Raw genomic sequence first — 18,752 nt, 5'->3', positions numbered from 1 at the left:
CAAAATTATAGAGTGACAAAATTCTTTGCTCATGCGTTTCATGCTTCGTGCAGATCACTACATCCTGGCATGATCCAGCACCCTGGCATCATCCAGCATGATAAGAAAAGGAACATGTGCTTCCTGATTATTTTGCGCGCATGTATTATATTACAAGTAGTGTATATGTTGTATATGATATTGCATGTATTATATTACAAGTAGTGTATATGTTGTATATGATATTATATGTATTATTATATTACAAGTAGTGTATATGTTGTATACGATATTACATGTATTATTATATTACAAGTAGTGTATATGTTGTATATGATATTATATGTATTATTATATTACAAGTAGTGTATATGTTGTATATGATATTACATGTATTATTATATTACAAGTAGTGTATATGTTGTATATGATATTACATGTATTATTATATTACAAGTAGTGTATATGTGTATATGATATTACATGTATTATTATATTACAAGTAGTGTATATGTTGTATACGATATTACATGTATTATTATATTACAAGTAGTGTATATGTTGTATATGATATTACATGTATTATTATATTACAAGTAGTGTATATGTTGTATATGATATTACATGTATTATATTACAAGTAGTGTATATGTTGTATATGATATTACATGTATTATTATATTACAAGTAGTGTATATGTTGTATATGATATTATATGTATTATTATATTACAAGTAGTGTATATGTTGTATATGATATTATATGTATTATTATATTACAAGTAGTGTATATGTTGTATATGATATTACATGTATTATTATATTACAAGTAGTGTATATGTTGTATACGATATTATATGTATTATTATATTATAAGTAGTGTATATGTTGTATATGATATTACATGTATTATTATATTACAAGTAGTGTATATGTTGTATATGATATTACATGTATTATTATATTACAAGTAGTGTATATGTTGTATATGATATTACATGTATTATTATATTACAAGTAGTGTATATGTTGTATATGATATTACATGTATTATTATATTACAAGTAGTGTATATGTTGTATATGATATTACATGTATTATTATATTACAAGTAGTGTACATGTTGTACATGATATTACATGTATTATTATATTACAAGTAGTGTATATGTTGTATATATTACATGCATTTAATGTTATAACAGCATATGCATCTATGGCCTAGCAAAAGGTAACGACAACAATATATTAATTAGAATACAAATAAATATCAACAAACAATTACTCACCAATATTATCCACGTTTTCTTTATCGCCACAGTCCTGCAAATCACCAACATGTAGTAACAGGCATGAAAAATAAAAAGTAAAGTCTCCATGACCTTGTTATTTACATTGTGAAAGCAAATAACTTTCCTATGTGCAGTTCAAGGTCATTTTAATGTATCAGCCTACATGTAGTTAGTTGAATTAAAAGAGGTAAAACGAGGTGCAGTGAGTAAATTAAGGTGATTTGTGTCACTGTGAGGCGAACCTCTGTTAGACAATACTTTAATCGTACAAAGCTGAAATAAAAGATATTAACTGTGTTTCAAATTTGGAGGATGCGTTACATTGAAGAGTACAGGTGATTTTGGATTCGCTACTCATAGAGGTTTGTTCTTGGAGAATTCCCTACTCATAGAGGTATTCCCTACTCATGGAGGCATTCTCGCCTCATAGAGGTATTCCCGACTCATAGAGGTATTCCCTACTCATAGAGGTATTCCCTACTCAAAGGTATTCCCTACTCATAGAGTTATTCCCTACTCATAGAGGTATTCCCTACTAATAAAGGTATTCCTACTTATAGAGGTATTCCCTACTCATAGAGGTATTCTCTACTCATAGAGGTGTGTTCTTCGAGAACACATGAAATATTCTGATTCTAATCATATACCCTTCCAATTGTAGGAAAATCACAACAGCTTTTGCTGTAATTGTGCAGTATGAGAGTGCATGATAACTGAGCCAGGTACAGTCATTTGACAGTGGCCTGAGATCTTTATAGATAGTTTTTAAGCTATGATATAACCAAGTGCTTGCCTCACAGCAAATACTTTTAGAGCATATTTTATGTTTTTTTATGAGTCCACAATAAGCTGTCACACTTATTGCTGTCACACAGCAAGCAACACCCATTTCACGAATAAATATTTTCTGGTACTTTATCTCTCGCACCCTCTAAATTACGTGTGACTATCCAAAAGCAAACTTAACTTAGCACTAGAGAAATATCGAAACTTGCTTATATAAGCACAGATTCCTGATAAGTGAAGATTTTTATTACACCCTGCAGGATGAACTTATTCGGGGAATCTTTTTCGCGCAAATTACCTTTTCCATGCATATTCGCGGACTAATTTATTCGCGGGTGTAAAAAATCACACACATTTGCGAATAAATTAATCTGTGAATGTAGCTAGCAATAGAGTTGACCCTTCACATGCGTACACCACGTGTTTAGGTTTCTATTTAACTGACAACTACGAGTTGATAATGCTATGCTATAAATTTCTTGCTGCGTCCAGAGGTTTTCACAAATATTTATCGATTTGGAGGCCTTTGATGAATCAACAACTTGTGGTAAGTAATGAGATTTTTTAAAACCATTTACTAAACTAATAATTGAGTTTTACTTTGGTTCTTTGGTAAAACGCAATAGTTATTTTTTCCATCTCTATCGCTTTGTTCTTTGTTTTAGTGTGAGAGAGATAGCCCTATCATCTGCACGACCTATTTGCACTAAAGCTAATAAACGCGAACTGCGCACTGGTTGGTCATCTACCCCGTGAAATAAGTAAAGTAAGCAGTTTTTTCATCATACACGAAGGCGCAATGACTGCAAAGGTGGTGGATGTCATTCCTAGAAGATTACCAATCATTCAATGAGGTCTTGAAATTGAAGTAGAAGTGACCACAGCTGCTAACGAGGAGAATACACCCATAGAGCTATCTCCCCCTAGAGTGATAAAAACACTAGCATTTCCGGCGCCAACAAGGAGCGTTTAGGCCACGCCCCTTTTTTGTGCTAGTCAATCGTAGTGATTGACTAGATTAATAACATCAGCCATGAGAATGGTTAAACAATGATCATGAATTTCCATAATTAAGATAGTAATTAATGCTCATATTAAAGAAATGATGATTATAGTTTATTACTCTAATATATGCTTATTATTTAAAGCAATTCCATACCTACATTACTTGCAAAGGCACTGAATAGATAGCGTTAAGTGAGTTAATGCAATCAATTACTCATAGATAAGATAGATAGTCATACTGGGGTTGTATTACATTAGTGTGATAGGAAGCTAGTCGACTGCCATCGATTATGAGCTGTACTACCCAGCGTTGCCCGAGTAATAAAAAAGTCTTTGGACAGAAAATTTATTTTTTATATAACATACTGTATACAACATTTACCATTCTAACTTTTAGACTTCATATCATGAAAAAATATTTTTAAGCAGTTCAAACGAATTAAGAGGAAAAAGAAAACAACTGTAAAGGTTTTCAAGTTTTTTCAAACAGCTACAACTTTTAAATTTCATATCATGAGAGAAGTGTTTTGTTGAAATAAATTAGGAAGAAAAATGAAACTGCAAACGTGTTTAAATGTAAATGTGAAATAATTAGCAAGTAATGGCTAAATATAATCTGCTTAGCTATGATTACAATAAAAAATTATTTAATAAATAAAGTAATAAAAAAGTCTATTTAATTTTTATATAATTTAGCATAATTAAGTATAATTTATTTTTATTTAACATACAACATTTGCCGCTATAACTTTCAAACTTTTTGCTTGCTTACATCAAGCAAGGATGTCCACTAACTAGTGGACATCTTTGCTTCAAGCTAGTCTACCTATGTATTTGATTGATATGTATTGAAATCTAGTATTACATGCAAGGGCTGATTGTGGACTGTGGTGTCGATGAATCACTCTATCACCATACAATGTCAATACTTTCAGTTGTTGGCAGTCGATTAGCTTCCCATCACACCAATGTAATACAACCCCAGTATGACAATCTATCTTATCTACGGGTAACTAATTGCATTAACTCAATTACTTAACACTAGCTATTCAGTGCCTTTGCAAGTCATGTAGGTATCGAATTGCTTTAAACAATAAGCATATATTAGAGTAATAAACTATAATCATCATTTCTTTGATATGAGCAATAATTACTATCTTAACTGTGGAAATTCATGATCATTGTTTAACCATTCTCATGGCTGATGTTATTGATCTAGTCAATCACTATGATTGACTAGCACAAAAAAAGGGCGTGGCCTAAATGCTCCTTGTTGGCGCCGGAAACGCTCGTGTTGTTGAAGGCACTGTTATCACTCTAGGGGGAGATAATTCTATGAATACACCATACAGGATGAAAATATTCAATGGATATAAAAATTCGCGATTTCGCGAATAGTCGCGAATTCCGTGAATTATTAAATTCCCCAAAAATTAGTTCTATTTTTGATCACAAGGGAAAATAACTACTGCCTCAAATTAAAAACTAGTCGCTAGGCCTAAATACTAAACGTAGCTGAGTTACCTTTTTAAAATCATCGCCGGGGCTTCAAATTAACCCCATTGCTAATGCATCACATTTCTTTACAAAATTATTCGAGGTTGTCACAAGACATGCAAAATGGCGTCATCGCAAAAATAGCCGCTAGGCAGAAGTACTAAACGTAGCCGAGTTCCAAAACTTTTTAAAAATCATCGCCGGGGCTTCGAGTTAACCCCATTGTCAATGCATCAAACTTCTTTACAAAATTTTTCAAGGTTTTCACAAGTTAATTGGCATGGATTAGTCATTGCAAAAATCTCGCCTCCAGTCTTTTTACATTGGAATCAACTCCATCAACCTCTAATACCTAATTTGAGGACGATAATGATTCTGATCTGGACATTATGGTATATATTTGATTTGAAGTGCAGATACGTTTTTCCATAATTGACAGCGTTAGTTAATTCTTTTGTTTAAAAACTGATTGTGTTCATTAAATACTTCAGCTAGTGAATTTGTACTTCCTTTTCACATGTTAATATTTTTTATGTGTGTTTACTGCAGATTGAGAATGAAGCAGCACCTACCGGTATTCTGATTACAAAAACTAAAGACAAGTAGTAATATTCACCGTGGCAGGAATATTGGCAGAGAAGCAACTAGTCAACCTAGTCAACTAGTCCACCCCTTCATCAACAACAACTCTTTGATATCGCTGCAGCAAACATGATTATATTATATATTCTATTTCATGTATAGATATAATATATTATAATTTATTACAAACTTGAGTGTACAAATAAAATGTCAAATACAAATAAACTTTTACAAACAATGAATAGAGTAAATAAAAACAGTGTCGCCCATATGGCAGTTGTCTGGCAATAAAACTAAACTGATACTCATGATAAGCAAATACTAGCGTGTAATGGTGCTCTCTGACTAGTTATTTTGGTAATAGCAGCTCTATATCGCTGTCACTGCCTTAAGTAGATGTTAAAGACAATTCTTTCGCTACTACATGGCTGGTAAGGGAGTTATCATCAGAACTCTCCTCGTGGCTCACTATTGCAAAGTTCCGCCAGTTGGCCCAAAATTTGTGCTCGTAAAGGCGTTTTTGTTCCTTTTTAAGACATATATTCTCCTCGTTAGCAGCTGCGGTCACTTCTACCTCAATTTCAAGACCTCCCTGAATGATTGGTGATCTTCTAAGAATGACATCTACCACCCTTGCACCCCTGGCAAAAGTATGTCCTGCAATAAAAAAACACTTGGTTGCGGTTACCACAATGTGATGTCACAATTATTATTTAGCCTTAGATAGTCGATCCCTTTCGCTGCTATTGAGGCTGCGCTTTTCTGTGACAATCGGTGCTGTTAAACCCAAAGAGCGCTAATAATAAACTAGGATTCTAGATAATCAACAATGCCCGGGGATCCTGCTAACGCTCGACCAATACAAACATATGTTCTGAGTTAATTAATTATGCTTCAATAAATATACTGTCGTTGCTAAAGGTAATGAAATCACATCGATTAAATTGTGACCTGTAGTTGCGTGGCCCTAGGACTATATGTCAAGTGCACTTTCGCGAGATCACGCAATGCTTGAAATTAATTAGTCTCAGTCCATGTCCCTCAACATCACGATAAAAAGAGAGGGCTAGTGCATAACATCATCGGGAAAACATAGTATGGTGCTTGGAATCTGAATTATTTATCATAGAAATAATCTGTACATGGAGAGCTAATGAGACGAATTCTTTTGTCATCTTCATTGGTTCTCTGGAGTTGTCCTACCTACGCCTGCCAGTTTGTAGTTGATAAATTTAAGCGGTAAGCAATAAAATAAGTGGTTAGAGCACACAACAACGAATATGAAAAATGAGACGTCACAATTTTCGAGCCTATACCATTGAACATTTTTGCGGTAGAGCTCTGGGGAAATCCTATAAACACCAACCAATGTCTGTCTCACCATGTCAAACAATGGCTCACTCAAAAGCCAAGACACTGATGTACTGAAATATATGATAAAAAATTATGTGATTTATGTGCTTTAAAATGCCTTCATTTACACATCAGCTTTTTTTATGGCTTCACAGAGTCAGACTCGTTTTAAATTTATATGCCTACCATAAAAGATTATGATTTGATGAAGTCTTCAAACGGTTTATTGACTGAGAGTCTAACAGCTGCAGTATGTCAGTCATGTTCTTCGGAATCCATCAAACAAACTGCAGTTGAATATTGGTTGGTCTGAACTATGCCCTGCAAACAATGAAACACAAAACAGGATTTGGCTATGTTATAAAACTGATACACCAATTTAAGAAAGTATCAATCTAAAATTTAGGCTTACTTGCCTGCAGATCACATTCATGGAGCTGAGCTAGCTCTTGAAAACCTCAGTGTTGTGGGCTGAAAAAGCGTCATAAAGAAGAAGAGCTGGCGTATCTGGTTTGCCAAGTCGAGTCCTTGTTTCATCTAAATATGGTCGAATGACATTCTCCGCATATTTAATCATTGTCTCCCCGTTAGACCGGTGGCTAGGGTTTACTTGTAAATCAAAGCCGAGAGGCATTTTGTGCTGTGGCAAACTTTTAGCAGTTTTACCTGAGTAAATAAGCTGATAGGGAAGCATTGTACCCTCCATAGACACTGCTAATACAACAGTAATCCCTCTTTTGTCGCTCAGGCCGTTAATGGCTACCTTTGACAAGCCCTTGGGGGGGGGCCATGGTTTTATCTGAAACTGGCACATACTTGAGTGGTGTTTGGTCCCAATTAAGGATCAGACATGAAGGAAATTTTTTGGCCATCACATGCTGGGAAATCTCATGCGTAAAAGTTAGCAACACTTTCTCTATGTAGCCCGGAAAGAGCTGAAGCTTTCCAGTAGTAGCCTTCTGTTGTAGTTGGCCTTCCGATTTCGGTATCGGAATCGGTGCCGATATGGGTCTTAAAAAATCTGAAACTTCAGATACTGTTTACAAGTCAATTATTTAGCAGAAAACAGTATTTTAGCCTGCTACACTAATAACGATCATCGGCTGCAAGTTCCTTACTTTTACCAAACTAATTCTGGGCTTGTCACACTATTTATTTCACGTCTATAGCCTGATCAACATCGACACAGTTGAGGAACGTTTTTGCTTTAGTTAGGACGTGATCACAAAGTGTGGTATTTCCCAATTACAGCGATGGGATATATTACAGCCAATCACAAACAAGATAACAAAGAAGGGAAACAAGAATGCAGTGTAATATTTCTATTTACTAGCATTACGAAAGCAATTTGAGCAGCCGATGCATAAAGTCGCCTATCTCTCTCTTGATCCTGACGATACATAGCTTGTTCGTTGAGTTGTTTTCGTTTGGTTTGGTTGTGGATGTAATTTGTTTCTCCCGTTTATTATATTTATGTACACATTAACTTTTGAAGTTTGTCTAAATAACTATGGTCCTACAGATAATTTGATGAGCTAGTTCTTGTGAGTAAACTATCGCAGGTATCACTATAAATTGAAAAATGCTGTTCTTTAACAGGTGTAGCTAACGTTGTTGTCAACAAAAACAATTACTTTTATTCATTAAAAAACAAATTACTATTATTAATTACAAATTACAAGAAACATGGACTGTTTTGTTACTACATGCACGGTATGTCAGTATGTGAATATATATACATATATATCTTTTTCCATAAATACAAACAAATAAACACATTAATATTTATATTTTCTATAATAAAATGAACAATTATCTATGCAACACAAAAGATCTGAATCGGTATCTGAATCGGATTATTTTTCAATAAGAATCAGTATATTGGATCAGTATCTGAATCGGCTGGTGAATTTAGAATCAGGGCATTTCTAGTTGTGTGTGTCCCATTCTCTTGAACAGAGACCTCACCCAGCCCTCAGTCAGCTCAATGCTACCTCCATTTTCCTTAAGAAGACCCGAGTTTCTTTTGCGAATAACTGCCCTTGCCACGCACAGGGCAATCCGCCGATTAATCAGGCCACCAGCTGTGCGAATTTCTTGAAGTTTTTTAATAACAATATTGTCCATGTTGTTTCCTAGCTTCTTAGGGCGTCCGCGCTTATCATCACGCTTGTCATATAAGCATGACACCAAATGGATTTTGGGATCATATTCTTCTTTGAATTTGTTTTTTAATGTGGCAACTTTCTCCTTGTAGACTTTCAGCCACGTTCGTACAGTTGATTCGTTTCTAATATTTGGAAATTTTCGCAAAGTAGATGCTGTGCCATAATTATACGCATATTTGCAAACTGTAAGGCGTTCACTATCAGTGTAGTAAGAATACTTCTCTCTAGTTTTCATAATTGGAATAGTTTTCATAGTTTTCATAATAGGTTTTGCTTCATTTTCAATCTGCAGTAAACACAAAAACGAAAAATATTAACAAGTGTAATGGAAGTACAAAAACAATAGCTGAAGTATTGAATGAAAGTGATCAGTTTTTAAACAAGATAATGAACTAACGCTAGCTAACGCAGTTAATTATAGAAAAACATATCTGCACTGCAAATCAAATACATACCATATTGTCCAGCTCAGAATCCTTATCGTCATCAACTTCGGTATTAGAGGTTGATGGAGTTGATTTTAATGTAAAAAACTGTAGGAGATTTTTGCGATGCCATGCCGAATAACTTGTGACAACCTTGAATAATTTTGTAAAGAAGTGTGATGCATTGGCAATGGGGTTAACTCAAAGCCGTGGCAAGGATTTTTAAAAAGTTTGGAACTCAGCTATGTTTACTACTTCCGCCTAGCAGCTAGTTTTTAATTTGAGACAGTAGTTATTCTCCCTTGTGTTAAAAAATAAAACTAATTATGCGCGGATTTTAATAATTCGCGGAATTGACTGAACGCGAACTAAAAATAAGAAGAGCAATCACCTTGACATCTAGCTCGAGATCTACTGGTTCTTCTAGAGCTTCCATTGACACTACAAGTGAACAAGCAAGTGAAGTGGCTAACAGCAGACTTTTACACAGAGGAAGTTGTAAAGAAGAAATTTACCAACCAACAGAATTGCTTCAAAAACTAACTTGCTTCGCTGACTACAGAGGCAGCATCTTCGTCTGCACCAAAAGAAATCAGATCGGTATTGTCCTTTGGTACTTCATTCTCATCTAAAAAAATCTCTAAAATAATAATTCTCCAAGAATAATAATAAAATAATTATTTTATTATTTTATGAATTTTATAATACTAGAAATTCCACTGTCATACAGCCCACGACCAAAGTAGTAATGGAAAAAAGAAAGGGTATTGTTGGTTGTCGAAAAAGTAGTTCTCAGCAGGAATTGACAGAGTATAATGTAAATGAGACTTGTTTGAGATGATATAAAATAAATTTGAGGGAGCACGATTCTAAAAAGGCGCAACAGAAATAACAGAAATGTAACAGAAATAAATATTAATAAAATAAATAATTAACTATCTCAAACTTATGTTTTACAATAATAAAATAAATATTAATTCAAGCTGTAGACCTAAACTACTGTACGTAATTTAAATAACAACAGCAATAATGATACATGTTTATTATATCTCTTATTATATTGAAATGCAACATTAAAAGTAAATGGCAAGCTGCCGTGTAATATACAATTTGAAAGTTGTTTGTTGGTTAAAATAAATATTATTTCAAGCTGTAGACCTACATTACTGTAAGTAATTAAACTAACAACAGCAATAATCAAATATGTTTATTACATATCTGAAATGCAATGTTAAAAGTAAAATATATTGTAATATACAGTTTGAAAGTTGGTTGTGTTGAATGTAGAATGGTTTTGACAGCGATATGTAACAGAAATAAATATTAATAAAATAAATATTTAACTATCTCAAACTTTTGTTTTACAATAATAAAATAAATATTAATTCAAGCTGTAGACCTAACCTACTGTACGTAATTTAACTAACAACAACAATACCAACAATAAAGAAATATGTTTATTATATCTCTGAAATGCAATATTAAAAGTCAAACGGCAAACTGATGTGTAATATACAGTTTGAAAGTTGGTTGTGTTATGATGAATGTAGAATGGTTTTGACAGCGATATGTAACAGAGAGCAAGCGTTGGCATTTACGCGTCTGGAAGTTTTATGCAAACTGGAGTGAAATACAGAAATAGTCTTGTCATAAAAGGGCGTTGTAGTAACGCCCTACCTTGTAGATAAGATGTAAAGAAATCTGGCTGATGTTCTAGATAATTTGAAAAACCTTCGGTAATTGGACAAAAACATAGGCTGATAAACTGTGTACCACATTTTCGTACCTGTAAATCGGTCTACGCCTCAAACAGTAGACAAACAGTACACAGTAAACAGTTCTACTATCTGTCGCACGGCTTTATTGGCGTTTCGTAGGTCGGTCGAAACTATTAATAAACCAAGCTGTTCAAGCGTTTTGTGGCGATTTGTGGCTAGACTTTATCGTTCTATTCTCTGTCGCTGGGCATTTCAATTTCCGGTCTTAACTTTTATTAAACGAAGCTTTTCAAGCGTTTTGTGACGATTTTCGTCGTAATAAATCTGTCTATTTATGTATAATCCGATCAGATGGGTTAGTTTTAGAAATTTGCGTCAACCTTTCAAAGGCTTGGTAACATATTTAAATAGGTTTATATGCGTTTTGTATCATTATTATACTTAAACGACTTTACTGAAAAATAGTTAAATTTGTTGATAGGATTTCGTTGCATGGGTTTGGTGACGGCCGTTAACGGATAACTTTTCGGGAGTTGTGTGCACATGTGCATTTATCATAATTCTCCCAATCAATCGTTTCACTCTTGTTTGGTCGTGGGATTATTTTCTATATTTTATCTAAACATTTTCAATAAAGATCGAAAATTCTAAGGGTACAGCAAGAAGTAACTCGAACAGATCAATAACGATGAAATACAAAAAATTGTAACAGGACCCATAAGACTGACCTGTAGGTTGTTTCTCTTGTTGGATGCTTGCATTAGAGACAGCGTATTCAGTCATAACAGTTTCATATTCTAAATCCATAACCTCACTCTTGACGATCGCTCCTCTTCCTGTAGAAATGGTTATATAGACTAATAGTTAATTGAATTTTAAAGTTACGGTAAATTCGAACTAAGTAAAGATTATCTGGTTAGACCAGCCGATTATATAAAGAACAACAGACCTCTAAAGCAGGCTGGTGTTATCGGTGGAAGAGGCTCGAAGTCAGCAAGAACAATAGTACCTACTTCTAGGCACATTTACTACTGATCTGGTCTGCAAACCGACCAATCAGTATGCATTGTTAGACAACTCTGAAAGCATCGGTTGCCTTGCAGGCCAAACCAACTGCACACTAACCAACAGGCCAGAGGTTGCAGTGAATATAACAAGTATTGGTAATCAGTAAGGCGGTACAGCGACATCCAAACCCTCATTTAAATTGTTTGGCTACCAGCTAATGCGAAGACCTAAGGCTATATGCAACGCCTAAACTTTCAGAAACCTATTAGTTCCGGATTACATATTTAATGTTCGCTTTATCAATTTTTAAATCTGTTATCTTTATCAAAGAGAAACTGAAGTGACACTTGGCACATATATTCGTGTGATAATTACCGAATGCCTGAAAAGGTTTCAAGCGTATCAAAAAACCCCTTTTAAAACTTTTAGCCACGGATGGCTAAGCATATTATTGATACCACTTTCTTACCAGCCATCTTTTCAAGGCGCACGGCACAAAAAAAATTGAACAATCGCTGATAAATTGGGGGAGAGTAAATTAAGATCGGATGCCCTTTTTGTCACAACCAGTAACCTTTCCCTAGAATCAAACTTCAAACTAGTGTTCACAAGCAAACTACTCTAAGCCACTATGTCCTGGCAGCTCAAATAATACTATCACTGTGCGTAATATCACGACCCAAATTCAGTCTAGAGTTACTAAACCAGCAAACATTGAAAACATAAAACTAGACAAGAAGGCCTGATGATTTATCCCAATAAAGTATCCTATTAGCACAAATGATAAAAAGTAGTACTGCATAGATGTGGAGCAATCACGGTAAAGATGTCCTTGACACGATAAAATTATCATGCTATTATTGCCTTCTTTTGCTAATAGTCTGCTGGCCCCCGACTCTCCTACCATAACATATGGTGGATTAGCGTGCCCCGAGTTCGCAACCCGAGTTGATAAACCGAGTTATATTTACAAAGTCGAGTTTGTAAAAATAAGGTGCAATATACTGGTATTACTGTAGCATAACCGTATATCTGGTTATATTAACAATGGTAAACCAACAGGCACCCGTTAGCTAATAGAAATTAAACTATGTTTGTACTGCAAAACTACAACAAGTTTAACAACTCGGGTTGAGAACATAGAACACAGGGCACTATAAGGCTCCATAATAACACAATGTTAGCTAACTAGGTTAGCAAGTGTAACCTTCGGTGTTTGATGTCTCTGACACTTCTGGTGATGATGGCTTATCTTCCGTGTTTAGGAGTGAGAGAGAAATACCTTGAACAGTCTAAAATATATATATTATATATGTATATAATATCTACATCAGCTAACCAAATAACATGCAACACATGCACAGACATGCTAGGACAACTACAATTCGCAATATTCGGTCAATGCTGCATCATATTTGAGAAAGCAGACGACATAAAAAATTCCAGACAATGCTGTTAAACTTTGTGTACTAAAAAGGCTATTGCCAGTGATTTAATCAATGGGAGCTCGACTACTGAGAAATGTGCTTGACTGCACGGATAAAACACAATACCGATTTCAAATGAAGTAAGAATGAGTCTATTCCATGTTCTTCGAGCAGAAACTGCTAAACCGGCAGGTTTTTAAGCCTAACTAAGAACTTTGGTTTTACCAGAGATTAGTCCTAGCTTGATTGTATCTCTATTCTCTACTTGTGAATATGTGGAAGACAAAAACAAAAATTCTAAAATTTGTTAATCAGGTACATGCGATTCTTTAAACCAGTTCGTAACTGAGCAAAACAGTTTAATTATAAAAAATATCAGATCATTTTAAATAGTTTTTGTGTATCGATTAATTTACAACAAGAACCATTGTTTGATAAAATACATATGAACCTCTTAGTAACATACCCTAGGACACTTATGTATTCGCATCATCAAACTTTCACGATTTTGCGGAGTCATCCTCTCACGAAGATTTCATGAGCGAAACTAAACTATCATACAGACGAGCGAAAGCGCGCAATTAAATAGCTTTGTTCATTGATATCCACAATAAAATCGTCATATAGAAAGACCTAGACGTCATTGATAGTCCAAGAAACAAATGGCAGCAAGCGATCAAATTGAATTATCGATCTCGCCCACACATTTCTACCTGCGGTTTACAAATACAAACTAATCCCAAATTGGAAATTTTTTCTTACTAGCGAACCGGACCTGAAAAACCTAATCTGTTTGTTCCACTGCATTTATTTTCACATCACTATATTTTCGCACTCATCAGAGCCGCGAAATTAAGTTGCAGCGAAATTTTACTCTGTGTGCTACTCACGAAACTAAATACTAGCGAAATAAAAGTGTCCTAGGGTATGTCAGTCTTTCAATGAATGTTTATTGGCTTTAATCTGAAATTCACTCAGTAGTTCAGTCTCAAAAATTTTCATGCATCCCAATTCAATACACTTGAATTGTTTAAAGTACGAACTCTTCCACCAACTTAACTAATTACATCTAATCTGCAAGCTAAATGAATCACTGATCTATATGGTACTACAAGATGATGTACTACTTAAAAGGCCTTTTTGTAGACGTTCAACAATAAAAAAAAACTAATTCACGTCAATTCTTGAGTGATTTGTACTAAAATCTAAATCTTGAAATCGCAAATAATCAACTAACAGAACTAACTACAAGGATGAGACAGATGGTTAAAAAAACCTTATAGAAAAATACTTCGACAAAAAACTATTGGGCTCATTACAATTATAGATTGAGAGTAAAATAGCTTTACCCGAGACGTAACAGTAAAGGGCTATTTAGTTGTTGAAAAACACACAAGAAAAAACATGCACAAAAAAGCTGACAACTCAATTATTGAACAAAAACAAAGGCTACGTTTTTGGTATATGGCATGAAATGTTTTATTGTTATGATTACTGATCTGGTTAGCCATGCTGTTCAATGGATCTGGTGCACACAGTTTACATGACCATAAAGAGCAAAGGTACAATAAACAGTTTCATTAAGATATATATTAAAGCTCACACCCACTTTAAATATCCACACCTGCCAGTCACTGAGCTAACTACATCTTGGAGCCGGGGCCATCTAAATGTGTGTATCAGAAATGGAGAACAGTGATAATAACGATAAAACAATACTGAACAAGACAACATTGTGTTGAAGTAAAGTTATTCTAGATCACAATTATCTTGATAGTTGTAACAAACCCCCTGCTGACTCTGACTCACCTTTTCAGGCTGCCTGAGACCACTTAGCTCTAGACTGGCTAAAGATCCCTGGGCTGAACCATAGCTAGTAGGAGTGGATGCAACAGCCAGCGTATTGAGATCGCCTGTTGCCATCGCTGGTGGATGCATCCCATCGATTGCATCCTCAAACTGTCCTGCTGATGTGCCCATATTCATCTTTTCGATCACACTCTTTAGAAATGATCTTTTCAATTCCACCAATGAATGGTAGGCCGGCTGACTAAACATTTTAAGCCAAAAACTGGCAACTGTCGAAAAGAGGTTTCCATCCCAATCAGCAAATGTGAGTTCCATGCAGAAGGCTACAGAAAAACCAAAAAACAGTGACTACGCAGAGAAATTTGAACAGCAGTAACGAGTGAACCCCAATATTCATATAGATATAGTAACAGGTAAGTAACAAACGCTGTGATTTAATACACATGTATAGCAATATTAGCACACCAGATAACTTGAGAGTTAAGGAGTTTATGAAGTCATCCTGAGAAGCAGTGCTGTTTCCAGATGCCTCGAAGATTGCCGGATATAGCAGACTGAGGTGTTTGATGCTGAGTTGCTTGGCATCAAAGCAGTCATTGAAATTATCAATCTCCTCCGTCTTCATGATTGCAGAAATGTCATGACAATATGATGGCAAAATAATACTTGTTTAATGGAATTCCTTAATTCAACTCCGTCAGCTGCAAATAAAGACACCAGAAAGTACGATGATTTGGCTAACAAAGAGACAGGCTGCTTCAGAAATTAGATAGTAATTATCACTATCTAATAGTGAGTATAACAAACTTCTATTATAGATAAAAGAGTTTGTCTAAAGGATACCATGCAAGACCAAACTGACACTGTGAAAAACTTATCTGCCAACAAAGAGTTTCAAGTACATTAACTTCAATTATTAACACTACCAAAATAAAAGCATTTTTAAGACATGCAGGCACAGCTTGAAAAAGATTATACTACATTTGATAATTACTTCTATATATATAACAATTTCAATCTCCCTATGCTGTTCGGTATATCTAGCTATAGCCATTAAAATATTGGAATGAAGAATCTGTATCACAGCCGATTTGATCTCGGAACATCTCGTTCTCCAAACAAATAAATGCCTTACTAATCTAGCTACACAAGATTAATGGATTCATTGGGCGATATAAGTTGCCATGTGGGTAAAAATTTGCTACCGCTCTCCGTTACTGCTCAATATAATGGCACTCTTATCAGTAAGCCTACTCAAATTAGCCTTTGGCAATGTGCCAGGCTAATGGCAAGCAACTACATTACCTCGCATTGTTGATAAGCTGACTATTAATACCCGTGCAATGCCGGGTATTAAAAATTCCAGGGCATTCAGCTCGTATATTAATAAATCCCATTTTGCCATTGTGTGTGGTGTTAATCTGTTTCCTTATTTTTGGGCGAATTATTCCAAACTTTGCACACAAATGCTCTGTGTCTTCCGTAAGGTCATCAAAAACATTTGGTTTCAAATCTTCGCCTGGATTCCTGAAGACCAGCCCCTTAAACTCTCAACGCTCTGACTCAAAATGAAAGAGATCCAGGGCAATAGATAGCTTACTGTTAGTTGAAGACTAAATTTTCTCCTAAATTGTTATTTCTCCAGAATTTATAAATTTTATGGTTGAATTGAATCCTTGCAGTAATTTTTGCAGCACTTATCGATTATCACAGGTGACCAACAGGCTCGTCATGATTATCAGACAATGATATGTACTCCTTCGAGGTAAGGCTAAAAAATTAAATGAATTTTTACGGTAAGTTATAAGATATCACTGCTAAAAGTGACAGCATTACAATGACGATAAAACAAATGCGTAAGAACAATAGACATGGTTTTATTGAATGCGTGAAGTATTTTTGTGAAAATATTTCGACAAATAAGGTTGCATGAAAGTGTAAACAGAAACCATCTACCACATCTATGTCACATTTGAGCCGTTTTGGAATGAGAATCCAAACTACGGCGGTTTTGTGTGGCTGCGATTAAATGTTCGTTTTTTAGCTTTTAAGAGCTTGTAATCACATTCCCACATATTTTGCACCTACAACACAACAGAATAAGACATGGTGAATCTTTTGATATCAAATAACTGTAATGTGAAATTTGTTGCAAGTCCACCTTTAATGATGATGTAGCGAGTTGCATGCCAACCGAACTAGCTTGATAATACAACTGGCTCAGAACAAATAATACAAGTAGCGTTATGTGACGATATAGCAGTGTGCTTGTGCTATGTCCTTCTATGATATGATAAAGAAGTGAAATACAGGTTGACAACTTTGTGCTTACTTTTCATAGTGACATGATTGGTTTCGCATAGCTTCACTATTTTAAAAACTAGATTTATGCCAGGTGCACATCGACTAATAATAGTGGCAAAGCTTATTTTATCATACAATATTATCATTTTGCACGAGTCTTGTCTGTCAAACAAGTTCACCAGCTCCAGTATGTTTATGGTTGTTTCAGGCGGCAAAGCTCTAGATGCAACTTTTTTTAAATTTATATGTAAACAAAAAACTAGTTTAAAACCGCTACATGTTTTCAAAAGCAATAGTGAGCACGGAACAAGTCAAACGTTTGAAAAAATTGATCTATGTTTCCCAATCGAACAGTTTGCTAATGCATGAAAATTAGAAATTCAACATCTTATTGAGTTAAGCATCTTCTTTCACAGTTTTTAGAGTTTCTATCATGTCTAAACTAAGCTAAATTTATTGTTTAAAGCTAATGCTGGACAAGTTGAAAAATATTTGAATTGACAGTATAGATACATTTTTTACTTTTATGTTGAATGATTCTGTAGAAACTACTACTTCTGAATATTTTACCGTAGTTGTTTTCAGTATATAAAAGCAAACAATGATGTCATCACTAAAGTCAGAATATGTATGGGTAGAGCTAACACATAATCTACCGCACTAATATTTGACATATACCTACTAGTTTTTTAGACTCAAGTTTTTACGACTAGCGCAAGAGATCATAGACAAGGCTGGTTTTATAAACTGGCTATGACAGCAATGAATGTACAAACATTGACAACTCAAAATATATTTTCTGCTATTGTGCAAGGCTAGTTTTTTGCAAATGATAACTTTGATAGTTCTATGATCGTGAATGAGGTGCTTCTCTGAAGGAATGATTTAGCGCAAGCAAATTAATTACATTATAGCAATAAATGGAGCAGGGAATAGGTTTGTCAAACATTTTAAGCAGGATTTTATTGCCTGACTTCAAAATGAAGTACCATATGAAGTACACGAAGATGGCTTTACCTAAAGCAGCTGCAGTATTTTCATGTCACATCAATGGCGCCTTAATTTGTTACAAAGGTTGGTGTAATGTTGCATTGCCTATGTAGATGTCAAAAATTTGTAAGCAATTAAAATGAGAAACTAAACATAATTTCTAAATTATTCTAATTTTTGTAGTATAACGACTAGCGCTCGCCAACAACGATTATACAGTCGCGTTCTTTCAAGATTTCAGCAAGTATTTCCTTTCATTTTGCTTACACCAATTTTTCTTTCAACAACTACCAGCTCCCAAGCTGAATGTATAAACTATACAACAAAAATATTTTTAAAAAAATTGCCAAAATGCGTAATCCACGGCAGCCAATGAAACACATTGCAAGATTTGCGTAAATGTGAATATGA

At 34.6% G+C, this 18,752-nt stretch overlaps 1 protein-coding gene across 1 annotated transcript in view; it reads right to left on the bottom strand.

The window, feature by feature from the left end:
- The window catches only part of LOC137394430 (uncharacterized), a 66,291-nt gene extending 51,067 nt beyond the window's left edge, over positions 1-15,224 (bottom strand). Inside the window, exons 1-6 of the mRNA XM_068081149.1 lie at positions 15,048-15,224; positions 13,019-13,103; positions 11,532-11,639; positions 9,630-9,713; positions 9,477-9,526; positions 1,267-1,300 (exon numbers count right to left, since the gene is read on the bottom strand). Of these exons, the coding sequence (XP_067937250.1) occupies positions 1,267-1,300; positions 9,477-9,526; positions 9,630-9,713; positions 11,532-11,639; positions 13,019-13,103; positions 15,048-15,224 (538 nt within the window). The remainder of the gene's footprint in view (positions 1-1,266; positions 1,301-9,476; positions 9,527-9,629; positions 9,714-11,531; positions 11,640-13,018; positions 13,104-15,047) is intronic.
- Between the last annotated feature and the right edge of the window lie 3,528 nt (positions 15,225-18,752).

This window comes from Watersipora subatra, chromosome 4, assembly GCF_963576615.1.
Source record: "Watersipora subatra chromosome 4, tzWatSuba1.1, whole genome shotgun sequence".
In the NCBI taxonomy this organism is placed as follows: Eukaryota; Metazoa; Bryozoa; class Gymnolaemata; order Cheilostomatida; family Watersiporidae; genus Watersipora; species Watersipora subatra.
The sequence above is the reverse complement of the archived record's forward strand: the minus strand, read 5'-3'. Positions and strand labels throughout refer to the sequence as shown.